Below are 17,038 nucleotides of genomic sequence, written 5' to 3' on the forward strand. Positions count from 1 at the left end.
TTAGAGAAACAGGAAATTGTCTTACGGCAAGTCAGTCTGTTCGTCCATGTAGCCCAGAATTTCAGACTTGGAGATAAATGTGCAAAGGTTACTAGTCTGGATAGGAGGGGAAAGATTATTAGCCTGCATATGGACAGAACCCAATTCTAAAAGGTGTTACTCAGAATGAAGTCTCCCTTTATTCACCTGGAAAAACAGTCATGGTTAGCGGTAGGTCTGAATTGGTTTGGGAACACAGGTTCAGAAGGCAGCACTTCTTAACTTTACATCAGAGGAAGAGGTAGCATACTTAAAATCAACTAGATAAAACATTCTTATTTTTGCAGCTAGGATCACTTAAAGTGAGAAGCATATCAAAATGTCAAAGAATTGGGTGTTCTACTTAGGAATGATAGAAGGAATGCAGATGAGTGAGAGCTAGGGTGAGAGCTATACCTTTAAGCAGTACCTCTTTTCAAGGTGTTTTACTAATGACCTGTTCTAGAAACATTGACTGTAAAAGTAACAAGATGCAAGGTCCTACTACTTGAACCTCACAATTCAGTTACATTTTTCTTTAATGTTCATGCCCAGATGTCAAGCAAATAAGTCTATCGAAAAATCTTTTGTCTTCTTGGAAGGAAGTGATAGGCATTGCAAGCCAAGTTGAAAATCTAGAAATACTTAATCTCAGGTACTTATGCGGTACTTCATATTTCATAGTATGTAAGTGGTTATCAGAGTAATTCCATTGAAATCAATTGACTAAGTAGGACCAACTTGAGTCCTCTAATTTCAGTGGGTCTCCTCTGACTGATTAAGACAGATATCACTGAATGTATTTATCTTTGCCTTGCTTTGTTTTATGTGGTATATTCTAATTTTGTCAAAACCCATGAAAATAACCATTTAAAAGTCCTACCCTTGAATGATGATTGGATTAAAATGGGCACAAGGATCCCCTTGTAGGCTCAGCTGAACTGTCAGTGCTTTGCAAATAATTTGTTGCTGACGTACAATTATGTGTTTTTAAACTATTAATTATTTGATTTTCAAATTAGAAAATAATGTTGAGGTTAGTGTGTTTCGAATCTAGATTTTGGCAAAGGAAAGTTTATTCATTAACATATTAGCAACAAAGAAACTGAAATCCTTTAAAGGCTTTGTAATGTTGATATATAACAGGCATGTCCAACTTGAAGTAGGCTGTGATATACGATCCAGTATAAAAACTGGCAGTGATATACCACCCAGGGATGGGTGCAGTGTGGGTGGGTGCGCACAGCCAACTGCTTCCCCTGAGAGGGCAGGAATGTGGGCAGGTGGGCGCTGGCTGCTGGCTGCGTCCCCTGAGGTGGGTGCAGGGTTGGCAGCAGCGGTGGGTGCAGGGAGGAATGTGCACACTGCCGGCTGCCCCCACCACCAGCTGTGTCTCCCCCCCAGGGCTGGGGTGGGTGCAAGGTGTTGGAAACACCCGGGAAGGCTGCCAACTTCCCAAGTCTTTGGGGCATCTCTCCGGTGGTCCTCTCTGGCCGTAAATCTCCCGCAGTCCAGAGAGACCGATAATAAGCGACCCCTCTCTCTTGAAAAGAGCACACTGGTCTTCTGGCTTTTATCATAGCAGAAGAAAGACTCAATCAGTAGCTCTAAACTACTTCATTCACAGTCTTATAATACAGAGATTCCGTCAGCATGTTCTGAACCCCAGTACAGAACTGCATCACATACAGAAGTGAAACTAACTTCCAACAGTACTCAGACTTCCTGTCTCACGCTCACTCAGACACTCACATGATGTATACAAAACATAGTACAATAATACCACTCGCTGGAGAAGCTCGGATAGATAAAAATCCTAACACAAGATGGGTGAGCGGGCACCAATGGAAGGTGTGGGTGCGCACACAGCGTCAAAACAGCCTGCTTCCCCTGAGGTGGTGGCTGCTCAGGCACGTCTCCAGCAGAGGGGGCATGGCGACCAGCCAGAATTCATCCCAGGATCGACTAGTCGATCGCAATTGACACCTTGGACATGTCCGATATATAAGAAGTAAGAATCTTAAAAGTGTTTCATACTTATCCATTCCAAGCTGACAGTAATGTGGAGCAGCATAAAGAATTTAATGTGAATTGGGCAAGGAACAGTGACACTCTGTTGCTTTCTGGAAAATCTAAGAATCCGGGAGCTGAGATTCCAAACTGGGGGTATCTACACAACATGAGAAATCCAGGATCAGATCTCCCAGAGTTTCTATTTTTAGTTAAGCATCATCAAGAGGCTCTTATTTGTAGCAGCAGGCGATGTTTTTCCAACACTTTCCCTGTGCTGTTTTCCTGATCTTAAACCTACACACGTCCCAGCTGCCATATGCTCTTCTGGGGAAAACATGGGGAAATGGCAGAAGGGAAAGGATTAATCCCTTCACATGCATGCACCACTGTTCCCATCAAATCTGAGACCCCTTCAACTGCTTTACACTAAAAATAGAAATATTGGGAGAGTTGATCATGAATCAGATTACTGGCCCTTGGTTGAATGATTTGCCAGTTGGTTGGCACTTTGCTGTGGCTTACTTCACTGACAACATATTAACATTTGCACATACATAAAAAATAGTTTGGCTTAATCTATCTCTGAAATACAACATTTACTGAAATTTGTTTAAAATATACAGTGGTGATAGGATTGGGAGGCAGCATGGCGGCTGCAGCAGCAGAAAAGAGCTCCTGAAGCCAGCCAGAGTGAAAGGCTCTGTCTGGCCGATTCCCGGGCTCCCAGGTCTGCTGCTGCCAACACTGCCAACGGAGAGGAATCGGGGGTGCCGGGGCGTCTTTCAAGGGAGCCAAAACACCCCCCCACGACCTTGATTGAGCCGGAAAGGCACCCGACCCCCCCCCCAACAGCCGAGAGGAGCTCCAAATCCAGGAAGACAGTGGAGCTAACGCAGAGAGGGAGAAAAAGAGAAGGGGGAAGGAAGAAGGGGAAAAAAGAAAGAAAGAAAGAAAGAAAGAAAGAAAGAAAGAAAGAAAGAAAGAGGAGCCCTAGCTTTGCCGACAAGGAAGAGGGGAGGTAGGTGAACACGGGAAGGCAAAGGACGCTGCGAAAAAACACGTGGCTGAGCCGACCCGGAGCCTACCCCTCCATGCAAAGCCGCATGACAAAGGAGATCACAGAAAGGAAGAAACTACCCCCTTCTTTTCTCCTTTTTTCTATAAAAAACAACAACCAACAAACAAAACCCTTTTTAACCCCTTCCTACCCCTCTCCCCCTTTTTTAAAAAGAAATTCTTTTTTATTCCCCCCCATATACCTACTTTTATCATTTTTCTCTTTAAAAGAGGGGCCATTGCTGCTGCAGCCACCCTTTATTTGAATCTTTATTTTTATTTCTATCTTTTCTACACACTATTTAAAGACACACTTTTCCACACACACACACCCTCAATTTAAACCTCATTTTATTTTCACCTCAAACTCCCCTCTTAAGAATTAAAATGGCAGTACCCAGAAAACAGCCCTGAACCATCACAGGCCATTTCCTGGGACCGCCACTTCGCCCCAGACTTTCCACTCTCTTTTACCTATCCTCTTTTACCTATACTTTACTCATTTTTATTTTCTTTTTTAAATAAAAAGCTCTATCTATCTATCTAAAGACAACCCCCCCTTTTTTTTACCTTTAATTCTCATTTTTATCTTTTACCTGTACATTTTTAATTACTTTTTTACAAATAAAAAATAATAACAATAATTAGGAGGAAATATTATTATCTATTTTATTTTATTTTTTTTAAAACCACACATTTTTTCCCCTCTCTCTTTTTAAAGCCCGTTCTTGTCTATTTGTTGGCTTGTTCTTGAGGGGGGAATCTTTCGCCCCCAGCTACGACCACCACTCTCTTTTAAAACAAAAAATTCCTAGATCACTGCTATTGTTACTGATACTCTCCCCCTCAACTCCCCCCTTTTATTTTTCTCTCCCTTTTTGCTCTCCCCTCTCTCTCTTCACCCCTCCTCATTTTTTCCCCTTATCCCACCTTTCATTTTCCATCCCCAATTTTTTTTCTCTCTATCCCTTTTATTTTTTAAAATCAACCCCCCCTTTTTTTTAGCCTGTCCGTCAGTTTGTTTTTGAGAGGGGAGCCCTTTCCCCCCCACCCCCTCTTTTAAAATAAGACTTTCCCCCATACCATTGCAGCAGCTCACCCTCCCTCCCTCCCTCCTCTCCTCTCCCCCTCTCTTTTCTTCTCCTTCCCTCCCCCACCCTTCCCCCTCCTCCTCTCATTCTCTCTCCCTCCACCCTCTCTCTATCCCCCCCTTCCCCTAAAGGAAACACATACACACATTCATATCACCCTATCATAATTTGCCCCCTCATACTATAGCTAAAACTACTGCTGCAATCTAATACCTCTGATATTACTGTACCATCTCTCCTCTCTTTCAACTCTTTTTGTCTCTCTCTCTCTCTCCTCTCTTACTCCAATCTCCCCTCTCCCCCCCGCCTCCCCCCTTCTTCTCTCTTTCTTCTTCTTCTTCTTCCCTTTTCTCCCTCCACCCTTTACATATAGCCTATTTGTCTGTCTCTGTTTCTAAGCGCACTCCCAACCCCAATTTCCACCTTAACTGGACCCCAGTACCCCTTTTGGGTATATACAACCCCCTCCTAAACACATATTCCCCCTGGCCCCACCCCTCTAATCTCTTGCATCTCTACCTGCTAACCCCCCTCCCTTTATATGAACTGTCTGTCCGTTAGTCTACCCACCTCTGCTTACCTGCCCTCCCCCCCAGCCTCGGCGGCACCGCTGAGGCAACTACAGAAAACCCAAGAGAAGTTCTTAAAACACAGGCTAGAAGTGACACAAATGACCGCCTAATCCAAACGCTCTGTAAAAGCCACCAGCCAACAAAGCCTGATCAGCTCAACAACCCAACAATACCCAGGAATCACCACTGGCACAACTCCTAACCACCACACGCCCTACCCCAAGTGGACGCCAAGCCAACCTCAAACCAAAACTATCAGGGAGACTGAGATGACACCAACCAGGGAGATGGCAAACAATGCTAAGATGGCCACTCCCCTTCAAGATGATGACCACCCAATAACGAAACGAGATCTGAGGGAAATGGAAGCAAGATTAGAAGAAACACTGAAGGCCACAATGGCTCCCATGCAGGTACTAATCAACAATCTAACCTCCAAAGTGGAAGCTCTAGAGAACAAAAACCAAATGCAAGAAAAAATAATAGAGCAATACCGGGAGGAGAACGCACGTGTGAACAAGAAACTGGACGAACTGGTAAACCAAATGGAAGCAGAACACAGAGAGATGAAAATTAAGCAAGCCGACCTTGAAGATCGCAATAGACGCTGTAACATCCGCTTCCGCAACTTTCCTGAAAAAGCAGAGGAGAAAAGCCCAACAGACCTAATTATACGCTGGCTGAAAAACACAATCCCAGGCCTGAAACTTGAGGCAGATGACTTGGAGAGGGCTCACAGAGCCCTAAAACCTATGCCAAAACTCAGCGCCCCCCCAAGAGACATCATTGTATGCTTCACGCGCTACAAAAAGAAGGAAGAGGTATGGAACAACCTCAGAAACTCAACCAACCTTCGATATGGAGAAACCCCCATTCTGGCCCTACAGGACCTATCTCAGGATACTCTAAACCGGAGGAAAAGCCTGCGCCCATGCACCCAGCGTCTCCAACAAGCAGGGATCAAATACCGATGGGGCTTCCCCTTCCGTCTCATTGTAACAACCAATACAACACAACACATGGTTACCAACATACCTGAGGCCCTGCAACTACTAAAGAACCTTGAACTCGACCTCCCACCGGAATGGCAACCGACAAACCCACCAAGTGACAGCCCCAACCACGAGGAAACAACAGCAAGCAACTGGACGACGGTACAGAGCAAAAAGAAACAACAGAAGCGGCAGAACAACGCAAACCAATACAGGCAAGCACAACGCTCAGAACCGTCCCGCCGGCCATACGACACAAGAAACCAGACCAAGATTAACCAAACCAATTCATCGCAGATGGACAACCCTACAACAACAACAACAACAACAACAACAACTGCAGCTGAATGAAGCAACCAGGAAAAAAAAACCCACAAACCGAAGGACTGGTGATTTCTCCCTCCTTTCCCCCTCTCTCCCCCCCAAAAAACATAGATTTAGTTAACACCATCAACATCCCCCCCAGCCCCGCACCCCCACAGAAACCCCCACCCCAACACCAGTCCAGACGACCTCAACCACATTCCCCATCACCCACACCTTCAACATCCTCATACTCCATACTAAGGAAAAACAACTCCAACCTTAATAACACAACCCACAATCAGGCTAAAATCTGATACCCAACCAGCAATATGGTGGCACCAGAGCGTACCAGCACCCACATCCCCACCCCAACACACCAACAATGTTGCTTATAACATTGGCAACATTGCTTACGAACCTTATACCTGACAGCGACGTTACAAAGTCACTTCACACTGTCTCGCTGATCACCCCCTATCGTAGACAACAGGGGGGATGGCCTGTCCTTGAACATGGCCTTCCACACCAGCTGAGACCTAGGACCAACCGGCTAAATGCCAGATGGCCCAAAATACCCCAAACAAACACCTATATGACTACATATAGGAAACTCCCTACAACTTACCCCCTACTCTTTAACCCAAATCTCACTCTACTCCCACTAGCCCCCCACCCACCACACCCTAGGTCAGCGCAACCCCATTGGTTCTTTAAACAACACGAAGAGAGAGACACAAGACAACCCGAACGGGTTGGCAGGGAATCGCCCCACATAATAGATAAGCAAGATGGCTAACCTAAAAGCAATTACATTAAATGTGAGGGGCCTGGGAAACCCCATCAAAAGAAAACGCATCACCTCATACATAAACACCATGAAACCACACATCACCTTCCTACAAGAAATACACAACCCACCCAAAGGCAGCAAACTCCTGAGCGACCCCCGCTTCAGTCAACAGTGGGTCGCACAAGGCTCAGGGAAAGCTCGTGGTGTAGCCATAATACTCAGTAGAGACCTGAACTTCACTGCCACAACAGTCCTCAAGGACAAAAAAGGCAGATTCATTTTCGCTAAAGGGACACTAGATGGCAAAATCAAACTGACAATCGGCTCCATATATGCCCCAAACACGAAACAATTAGAATTCTTCCAGAAGACACTAAACAAATTCCTCTCCTTCTCTGAAGGGGAAGCAATCCTAGGAGGGGACCTCAATCTAAATATGAAAGGTTTATCCCTGAAAGATATCCACCCCACAACCCCATGGGCAACCTTCCTCCGAAGGAAACCCCCAACAACTAGGAACTCTTACAAGTTACTAAAAATGCTAAAAAACAGGGGTCTCTACAACATTTGGGGTGAGCAAAACCCGGGAGACATCAGCCATACATTCCAATCAGGACGCCATGATACAGTGTCCAGACTGGACAGCATTCTACTCACACAGGGTCTGATCCCCTCAGTGGAATCAACAAACATAGGTAACATTAAAATCACAGATCACGCCCCAGTAGAAGTCATCGTTAAAATAGGAGAAGGAACACAAACCACCCCATCATGGTCCTTCAGTCCCATCCTAACTACAAACAAACAAATTAGAGAGAGCCTCACAAAAACCCTCCAAAACTACTTCAAGGAAAACGATGTAAACAACATAACAACCCCCCTCCTATGGGACGCAATGAAAGCGGTCACCAGAGGAGCTTGCATAAAAGAGAAAACATTCCTTAAAAAACAAACCTCCTCAAAAATTAGCAAAATAGAACAAGACATCACAGCCCTCTCATCACGCTACAAACAAACAGGATCTAAAAAACTCCTCAAACTTATAGAACAAAAAAGGAGAGAACTAGACTCCCTAGAAATTAACAAAACAATGATCAACATTCTATACTCTAAACAACGTTTCTACGAATATGGAGGGAAAAACTCCAGATTACTAGCAAATAGATGTAGGAAAAAAGCACTCAAAACAAGAATACACTGCATCACCAAAAAAGACGGCAACATAACATTCTCCCCCGAAGAAATAACCTCAGAATTTGCAGAATTCTACTCCAACCTATACACCTCCCATAACCCACCAGAGAAGGAAATCAGAACATTTCTAGCAGGACTGACCATGCCTACCCTAACTGATGAGGAACAGGAATTCATGGACAGCCCTATCACCCCAGAGGAAATAGATGCGGTCCTCAAAAACCTGAAACCACACAAAGCCCCAGGCCCAGATGGCTTCACAGCAGAATTCTATAGGAAATTCAAAGAACCCTTGATGCCCTACATGACCCGCCTATTCAACGACATCATAAAAGGGGCCCCCATCCCCAAAACCTGGACCCACTCCAAAATAGTCTCCATCCCAAAACCACTAAAAGACAGCCTCAAAGTAGAATCATACCGCCCAATCTCATTAATAAACCAAGACTACAAGATATTCACATCAATCTTGGCCAACCGCCTAAAAATCTTCCTACACAAGTTAATAGCCCCAGACCAGACTGGTTTTGTCCCTGGCCGCAATATAACAGACCCCATCAGGAAACTACTGAACCTGATCGAACACAGCAAGGCAACCAAACTCCCATTGACAATTATGTCCCTAGACATCCTCAAAGCCTTTGATTGCTTGGAGTGGAAATACATATTAGCAGTACTAACTAACATGAAATTTGGCCCCAACTTCCTACAAATCCTCAAACAAATATACTCCCAAGCCTCAGCAAAATGCAGAACTAACAATATGGATTCTAATACTATAGCTATCCAAAGAGGCACGAAACAAGGATGCCCACTGTCTCCCTTCTTATTTATCCTGGCTCTGGAACCCTTAGCAATCCGCATCCGAGCAGCCACAGACATCAAGGGAGTGGAAATAAAAGGCAGAACCTATAAATTAGGGCTCTTTGCAGATGACCTAATGGTCACAACACCAGACCCCATAAGCACAGCAATCTCCCTAATCAGAGAACTCAACACATTTGCAATGGTGTCGGGCCTACAGGTAAATTTTACAAAGTCAGAAGCAATGTGCTTCAACACCCCTCCTCACACCCAAAAAGAACTCACGAAGGTCACCAAAATAAAACTTTGCCACACCAAGTTCAGATACCTAGGGGTACAAATAACCAGAAACCTCAATAAACTGTACCTCCACAACTACAAGCCCCTGTGGCGACAAATTAACAAAGACCTAAAGAGATGGAATAACACGAATTTCACTCTCTCAGACAAAATAGCCATGATCAAAATGATCACACTCCCAAAACTAACCTACCTATTCCAAACCCTCCCAATCTGGATCCCCTCAACCCAACTTCGCAGTTGGCAGAGAAAACTACACTCTTTCATCTTCTCACATAAAAAACCAAGAATAAGCCCCAAATACCTGCACCTCCCCACCTCAGAAGGAGGATGGGGAATCCCCAACATAGAAGCATATTACAATGCCAACCAAATACGCCATATAATCCCATATATACTAGAAGATGAGACAAAACAATGGGTACACCTAGAGAGGGACACAATTGAAAACACCTGCACCACAACATACCCACTCCTCCCAAACAAACTAAAGAAAATTCCCACAACACTTAACAGGTACACACAGACCATGCTCAAAGCATGGAAAACACAAATAGGCAAACTATCCCCAACCCCATCCCCACTAATCCCCCTGGCGTACCACCCATTATTCTACCATGCAGCACAAAACCTCCAGACAAAAACCTGGCGAACCAAAGGCTTATATCGCCTAATAGACTTTTATAAAAATAACAAACCCTTGTCAACACAAGAAATACAAGACAAACGAGAAGACACCCAAATGACCTGGTTAACACAACACCAACTACATGCCTTCTTAAACAACCCAACAGTAAAATCAGCAGCAACTAGGCCCCTGACAACCTTCGAAAACCTCCTCCTAACAACAAAGGGAAATGGTAAAGGGACGGTATCCGCAATATACAAAATACTACTCCAAAATCCCGCAAATCCCCTAGACACAATCAAAAAACAATGGGAGAATGACATAGGCTATGAGATTAACCCCACTCAATGGACCAGAATGTGGTCTAAACCCCCCTTTAAATCCATATCAACAAAAAGAAAAGAACTCACACTGAAACTCACCTACAGGTGGTACCTAACACCAAGGAAACTAGCGCTAATACACCCAGGAACCTCACCAAAATGCTGGAGAGGGTGCACCTCCTCAGGCACATACCTCCACATGTGGTGGGAGTGTCCCAAAATTCAACTATTCTGGACAACAGCCATACAAGAAATATGTAAAATAACTAAGCAAGTAATAGACATCACCCCAGAATTGGCCCTACTAAACATCTTCCAAGACAACAATGCCCATTTACACCACAAAGAACTTATAACCCACCTGCTCTCAGCAACCAGAAACATCATAACCAGACACTGGAGAGACCTGTCAGGAGTAAGCATGGACCAATGGTACCAAATAGTATGGGAAACAGCCCTACTAGAAAAATTAACTAATAAACTGAAACTGACATGGGGACAAACAGAAGAAGACGCCTTCACCCCGGTATGGCTCCCCTTTATCACATACACAGCCCAACAGGACAATGACAATAATCCACCAACAGCATACAAATCAATATGGCTAACCTGATCCAAAACACCCACCCACCTCACTCACACACGAAAACAAAGATCACCACAGCCAATCACAAGCAAACAATCACACCCTAAGCCAACCCCAACCTCTCTCACCACCAAAGGAACACAAGTGAACAACACAAGCAACGCTGACACCAAACTCTACATACATTAAACATAATAGAAACACCGCCACCCGACCCCACCCCCATCCATCCTCCCTCTCCCCACCCCCCCTTTCTTTTTTCTTTCTGTTTTCTTCTCCCCCTAATGCCTCAACAAATGAAACGGATTTGTAAAAACGTTACATGGAAGAAGAAGAAGAAAAAAATACAAGGCACTACACTTCTGTAAAACAAGAAAATCCTTAATAAAAATATTATTAAAAAAAAAAAACAGTTCAATAAAGGCCAAGCCTACAGGCTGCTGAAAAAAAAAATTAAAAAAAAATAAAAAAAATATACAGTGGTACCTCGGGTTAAGAACTTAATTCGTTCTGGAGGTCTGTTCTTAACCTGAAGCTGTTCTTAACCTAAGGTACCACTTTAGCTAATGGGGCCTCCCGCTGCCGCTGTGCCGCCGCTGCGCGATTTCTGTTCTCATCCTGAAGCAAAGTTCTTAACCCAAGGTACTATTTCTGGGTTAGCGGAGTCTGTAACCTGAAGCGTTTGTAACCTGAAGCGTATGTAACCCGAGGTACCACTGTAATCTGACTACTTCCAGTTGATACTTAAAATATGAGCAACTCTCAGTTACATGAGGGTTACTTTACAGGGTTTTGCATTAAATCAAAGTTGTGTATAGTCAAAATGCATTCGGTACAATGACAGGTGGGATTGCTGAAGTTTTTTTCCTGGATGCCTGCCCCATTTTTTATTTTTATTGCTAAGCGTGTAAAGCTGAATGTGCACAAGTTAAATGTGCATAAATTGTGAGTTACCTGTATTATCTTAAACATGATAGTAATTTACAGGAATCTAACAGAAGGGTTGCGGGACGCAGGTGGCGCTGTGGGTTAAAGCCTCAGCGCCTAGGACTTGCCGATCGAAAGGTCGGCGGTTCGAATCCCTGTGGCGGGGTGCGCTCCCGCTGCTCGGTCCCAGCGCCTGCCAACCTAGCAGTTCGAAAGCACCTCCGGGTGCAAGTAGATAAATAGGGACCGCTTACCAGCGGGAAGGTAAACGGCGTTTCCGTGTGCGGCTCTGGCTCGCCAGATGCAGCTTTGTCACGCTGGCCACGTGACCCGGAAGTGTCTCCGGACAGCGCTGGCCCCTGGCCTCTTAAGTGAGATGGGCGCACAACCCCAGAGTCTGTCAAGACTGGCCCTTACGGGCAGGGGTACCTTTACCTTTACCTTTAACAGAAGGGTTATAAACTTACTTTGCCTTAAGCACACAATTTAAAATGTGTATTAACCAACAAAGATAATTGATTTGAACTTGTTCCATTCACTAAAAGCAAGACACTTTTTTCTATTTTTACATAGTCAGAACAAAATGAAATTTCCATCTACTCCACCACCTGCTTCAACAACATTTTGTAATCTCAAGACTTTAGCACTTAATCAAACAAGAGTGACATGGAGAGAGGTAATGTAATTTAATATTGCATTGGAATTGCTTGGTATGACCGTAATCATATGGCTTTGTTTTTGTCACAAAATATTTAAAGATTGTTATGGGTCTTCACTTACAAAATCATTTGTAGTTTATAGGCAACATGAGTTCATCAATACTTATGTTTATAGCAAGAGCACAAATAAGGAAGGAGATCTTCAGTTGCCTTCAATTCGCAAATACAAAACTAATCCTCCTGTGAGATCCTGAAAAATTATCCCTATCAAAACTCCAGGGGAAGTGCTCATCTTTATGTTAATAGAAAATTTGATTGTACCCAGGCTGTATTTGGCTGAAATATATCCTAAGAAAGCCATACAAACAAGATACCTGATAAAAGTTATTAAGGATGACACCATTTAAGACCTTCACTTTTTTCAATACAGCAATATTGCTGCACATAAATAATTGGTGTCAACAGTACTGCACCATGTACAGTACAAAATCCTAATAAAATGGATTTTATTAACTTCCACCTAGACAAATCATGTGTGTTTGCCTTTCTAATCACATTTAACTCTGAAGTTCTACTGAAGCCACTGGAACCTATCAGCAAATATATTTAGGTTTGAGTTGTATGTTCAACATAATTGCTGTGAATATTAAAGCTGAAAATACTTCATTGTGATGAAACACTTCCAGTTACGTTTGGGAATTGCTTTTAGACACTTTAAACATATATATTACTAAAAAAAATATAGCAAAACATAGTATTGGCATTTTTTATGTGAAGCATAAAAAGAAGAAGAAGAGTTTGGATTTGATATCCCGCCTTTCACTCCCTTTAACCTTTCCCTTCCTCCCCCACAACAAACACTCTGTGAGGTGAGTGGGGCTGAGAGACTTCAGAGAAGTGTGACTGGCCCAAGGACACCCAGCAGCTGCATGTGGAGGAGCGGGGACGCGAACCCGGTTCCCCAGATTACATGACTACCGCTCTTAACCACTACACCACACTGGCTCTCACCAGGTATTAAGAAAAAGGAAGGTTTCTTAATACCTCTAAAGGAAAAAAGATATTGCCTTATGTTACCTGTTGTGAGACCCCTGAAAGTGGCTTGCAGTAGAATCTGAACAAGGGCATTCATACTAGAGAAGAACTTCCCCAATCTTTGAAATAAGATCTAAGCCAGTTTTGAGTGGTCGTGAAATAAATAAATCTGGTGCTGTTTTGTTCTAATGTATGTCTGTTAAGGTATACCAGTATACAGTGGTGCCCCGCAAGACGAATGCCTCGCAAGACGGAAAACCCGCTAGACGAAAGGGTTTTCCGTTTTTGGAGGCGCTTCGCTAAACGAATTTCTCTATGGGGTTGCTTCGCAAGACGAAAAAATCTTGCGAGTTCCCACATTTCCCCCCCGCTTTTTTCCGCCCTTTCCCTAAGCGCTAAGCCGCTTATCAGCTGTTCCGCTGATAAGCCGCTTCTCAGCTGATCGCTAAAAGCCGCTAGACCGCTAATAGCGCTAATCCGCTAAGCTGTCAATGGGCTTGCTTCGCAAGACGAAAAAACCGCTAGACGAAGAGAATCGCGGAACGGATTAATTTCGTCTTGCGAGGCACCACTGTACAATGTATATAAGATACACAAAATGGTATTTTTGTGCTAAGTGAGGTTTTCCCATTAGGTTCTTTTATGTGCTACCGGGTGGCCAGCTCTTGAAGAACTACATCTTGCTGCCAATGACATTTCACTTTTAAAAAGGTATGAGAGTAACTGTAAATACCATAAGCAGTCTTCTTGAATTGTGATATTCCTTATTAGAATGCTGGTTGAACATTTAGTATTATGGCATGCTAATCATTTTGAATGTTGGTGCTGAATCCAATTGATTCCTGAATGCTCTCTAGAGGATTTTCCTGCTGAGAGAACATAAATGTTTTCAGCTTGGTACTTCGTACAATGGGGAATTTTCAGTTTTGAACTCCTCAAGTTGTGGACCTTCCCCCAGGTTTGGGGGAAAATATGAGTCTGACCTGCCACGCTAATTAGAATGAATGGTACTGAGCTAGGATGACCCAGTGGTCTGATTTGGGAATCTGCTTATACTCCATTCCTTGCATCTTGTAGGTAAATACCTCTAAAAGCTGGAGAGAGCTGGCAACTTTTGAGTTCTTCATCAAGAACAAATTCATGGAACCAATCCTGGATAAATTGTTCTCTGTGATCATTGAGCTTTATATAGCATTCCAGTATTACAGGAGCTAAAGCAAACAGTTAATTCCCACGTTGTATAATGTGACAAAGGAACAAGAAACCAGTTACATTTCTTAATGTTTTTATTGTACTCTTAAATATGATATCTTCCCTCAGACCTATTGATGTCCTACATAACTTGAAATGGTTAAACCTTTCAGACAACCTGTTAACAGATGAAAATCAGCTTCTTCTACTTGCAGATCTCCCAAGGTAAATGTTATTCTGTACTACTGCTGATTTCACCGTTTGTGTAAAACTTAACCATGGGTTAAGGCCAGCTGGGTGAAGACATGCTAGAGCCAAAGATCTAAGGGGGGCAATTCACAATCTTGTGTCCCCTCTTGATTTTTTGGTCATGGAAGCTTTAACATCTGTGGTGCACCAGCCATATAGAATGATCAAGAGTTATATTTTTTTGCAGAAAGTATTGGCGATTCTTCCAAAGAACAGATGTGGTTCTTCTACATTGCTCTACCACATAGCCATTTCATTTCTACCCCATTCCCATTTTGAAGACAAGAGTGCCTGTAATCTATAATCAATTTCTGTCCATCTTTCTTTTTTTTTTTAAAGTAACTTAATGGGATGCCAAGTAAGATTTTGTTCACTGAGCTTAAACCATGTTTTGTTTATACCAGACAAAAACTCCATGAATATTGGCTGCAGCTTACGCACTGTGGGCATCAGCAAACTTCTACTCACTCAGCTGGATTTCACCTTCCTGTTGTCTCCTCTAGATGCCCCTAAATTTGTTCCAGTCCCCTGACCTGCCTCTGGAGCATATTTTGAGGGTGCATTGGGATTGGCGGAAGGTGAAATTCCTGTGGTGCAAGCAGAGGTCTGCTCTAGTGATGCAACAGACTGCTTTAAATACAACTTATACCATCAAAATGTGTTTGAATCTATGCCTTGAAGCACTTGCTGCTGATGGCTTCCAGGTGTCCTTTTCTCTAGATCTGGATTTGCTTTTCTTACCTTCAGTTTTCTCAAGCAATATTTTCCTTTCCATAATTTTATTTCCATTGGGGAATCTTTCTTTCTTTCTTTCTTTCTTTCTTTCTTTCTTTCTTTCTTTCTTAGAATTTGATTAATCAGAGCATAGTGCCTGCTTTAATACCTGCTTATGTTATATATTATTAGCTTATATTTTAACTGCCTTTCTCTGACTTTAAATTTCAGATTAGAAACACTAATACTTTCAAATAATGGAATTTCTTCCATACATTTTCCCGATGTAGAATTTGGTAAGTAAACTGAGCACCATTAACATTTTTGTGTGCATTCATTTTTCTTTACTATCATCAGTTTATTCATTTTTCTTCTTTTTTTTTCTTTGAAGGTTACAAGACCAGAATGTTCCCTTCTTTAACACATCTTATAATAAAGGACAATAGAATAGCAGAAGTAAGTAAAATATTGATGAAATGCATTGAATTGTGTATAGAAGGGTGGGCACTGGTGTTTTATAACACTGGCTTTTATCTTTTAAACTTTCAAAACAGACTTTCAGTCAATTGAGAGTACACAATGAAAATGTTACACTGTCAGGCCAGGGCATTTGGCTGGTATATTTGTGGCATATACTATGCAAGGGGTTGATGTAGGGACTATGCACTATGTATTGTATCCATCCCATAATTTGCACCCTAGATTGAAATAATAGAGCACCTTCAAAATCGAGAACTTTGCTTTTGTTGAATAAGTTGCTGGCTGTATTTTCTTAGCAATATGAACTGTACGAAATAAAATGTAAACGATTTATCTAAGTCATAATTTATCTAAGAGCCATAGAAACCAATGGACTGAAATTAGCCATGCCTGTTGATTTCATTGAGTTTCTCTGGGTATGAATTTGGTGTGTGTGCACACACACTATTCTTGTTTTCATTAAGCTTTTGCTATGGAGCAAGTACCGCAATAACAGTAAGAGTTAACACATTAAGTCACTGTCTATACACAGCCTATTGAGATTTTGAGCCCCTGATTGTTGCAAGCTGATTTCTGGGTTAGTTTAAGAAAAATCCAAGCAATTTCCTCATTTTAGTTCTCTTTGCCTGAAACAGAAGAATAGAGTTAAAACTGCTTCAGAATTATGACTCTTTAGCTGTAGAAGTTGAAATATACTAGTGTGAGACCAAGCAAGATTTGTTTCCCCAGCTTTAGACTCTGTTAGGGTTTGCTCTTAGTTTCTAAGCATTATGTAGATAATTAAGTGAAATAGCATGACTTACTTCTGTTTAATGTAATACATTGTCATTCCAATAGTGGCCATTATGAGAGCCTCGTGTAGCATTTAATATGCAGCAGAGGAAATTTTTGTTTCAATGTTGGCATATTTTTTCCATTTTCTTGTTTCAGTGGTCCGTTATCAATGAACTTGATAAACTACAAAAGCTTCAATCTCTAGATTGCCGGAATAACCCTTTAATGGATATAGACAAAAACACAGCGACTGTGAAGCAGCTTATTATTGCCAAAATAGGCCAATTACGCTTTTTGAACAAGTCTGAGGTATGTCGTTTCTTTTCAGTTAGCAGT

General features: G+C 42.5%; 1 protein-coding gene across 2 annotated transcripts in view; it reads left to right on the forward strand.

Annotated features, from left to right (window-relative positions):
- The window catches only part of TBCE (tubulin folding cofactor E), a 31,746-nt gene that overhangs the window by 7,931 nt on the left and 6,777 nt on the right, over positions 1 to 17,038 (forward strand). For both annotated transcript variants that reach the window (XM_083732512.1, XM_083732513.1), the window contains exons 6-12: positions 574 to 673; positions 12,174 to 12,276; positions 13,929 to 14,005; positions 14,615 to 14,710; positions 15,680 to 15,744; positions 15,840 to 15,904; positions 16,859 to 17,011. In XM_083732512.1, coding sequence (XP_083588638.1) covers positions 574 to 673; positions 12,174 to 12,276; positions 13,929 to 14,005; positions 14,615 to 14,710; positions 15,680 to 15,744; positions 15,840 to 15,904; positions 16,859 to 17,011 — 659 coding nt within the window. The remainder of the gene's footprint in view (positions 1 to 573; positions 674 to 12,173; positions 12,277 to 13,928; positions 14,006 to 14,614; positions 14,711 to 15,679; positions 15,745 to 15,839; positions 15,905 to 16,858; positions 17,012 to 17,038) is intronic.

This window comes from Podarcis gaigeae (genome assembly GCF_964106915.1).
Source record: "Podarcis gaigeae genome assembly, chromosome: 3".
NCBI lineage: Eukaryota > Metazoa > Chordata > Lepidosauria > Squamata > Lacertidae > Podarcis > Podarcis gaigeae.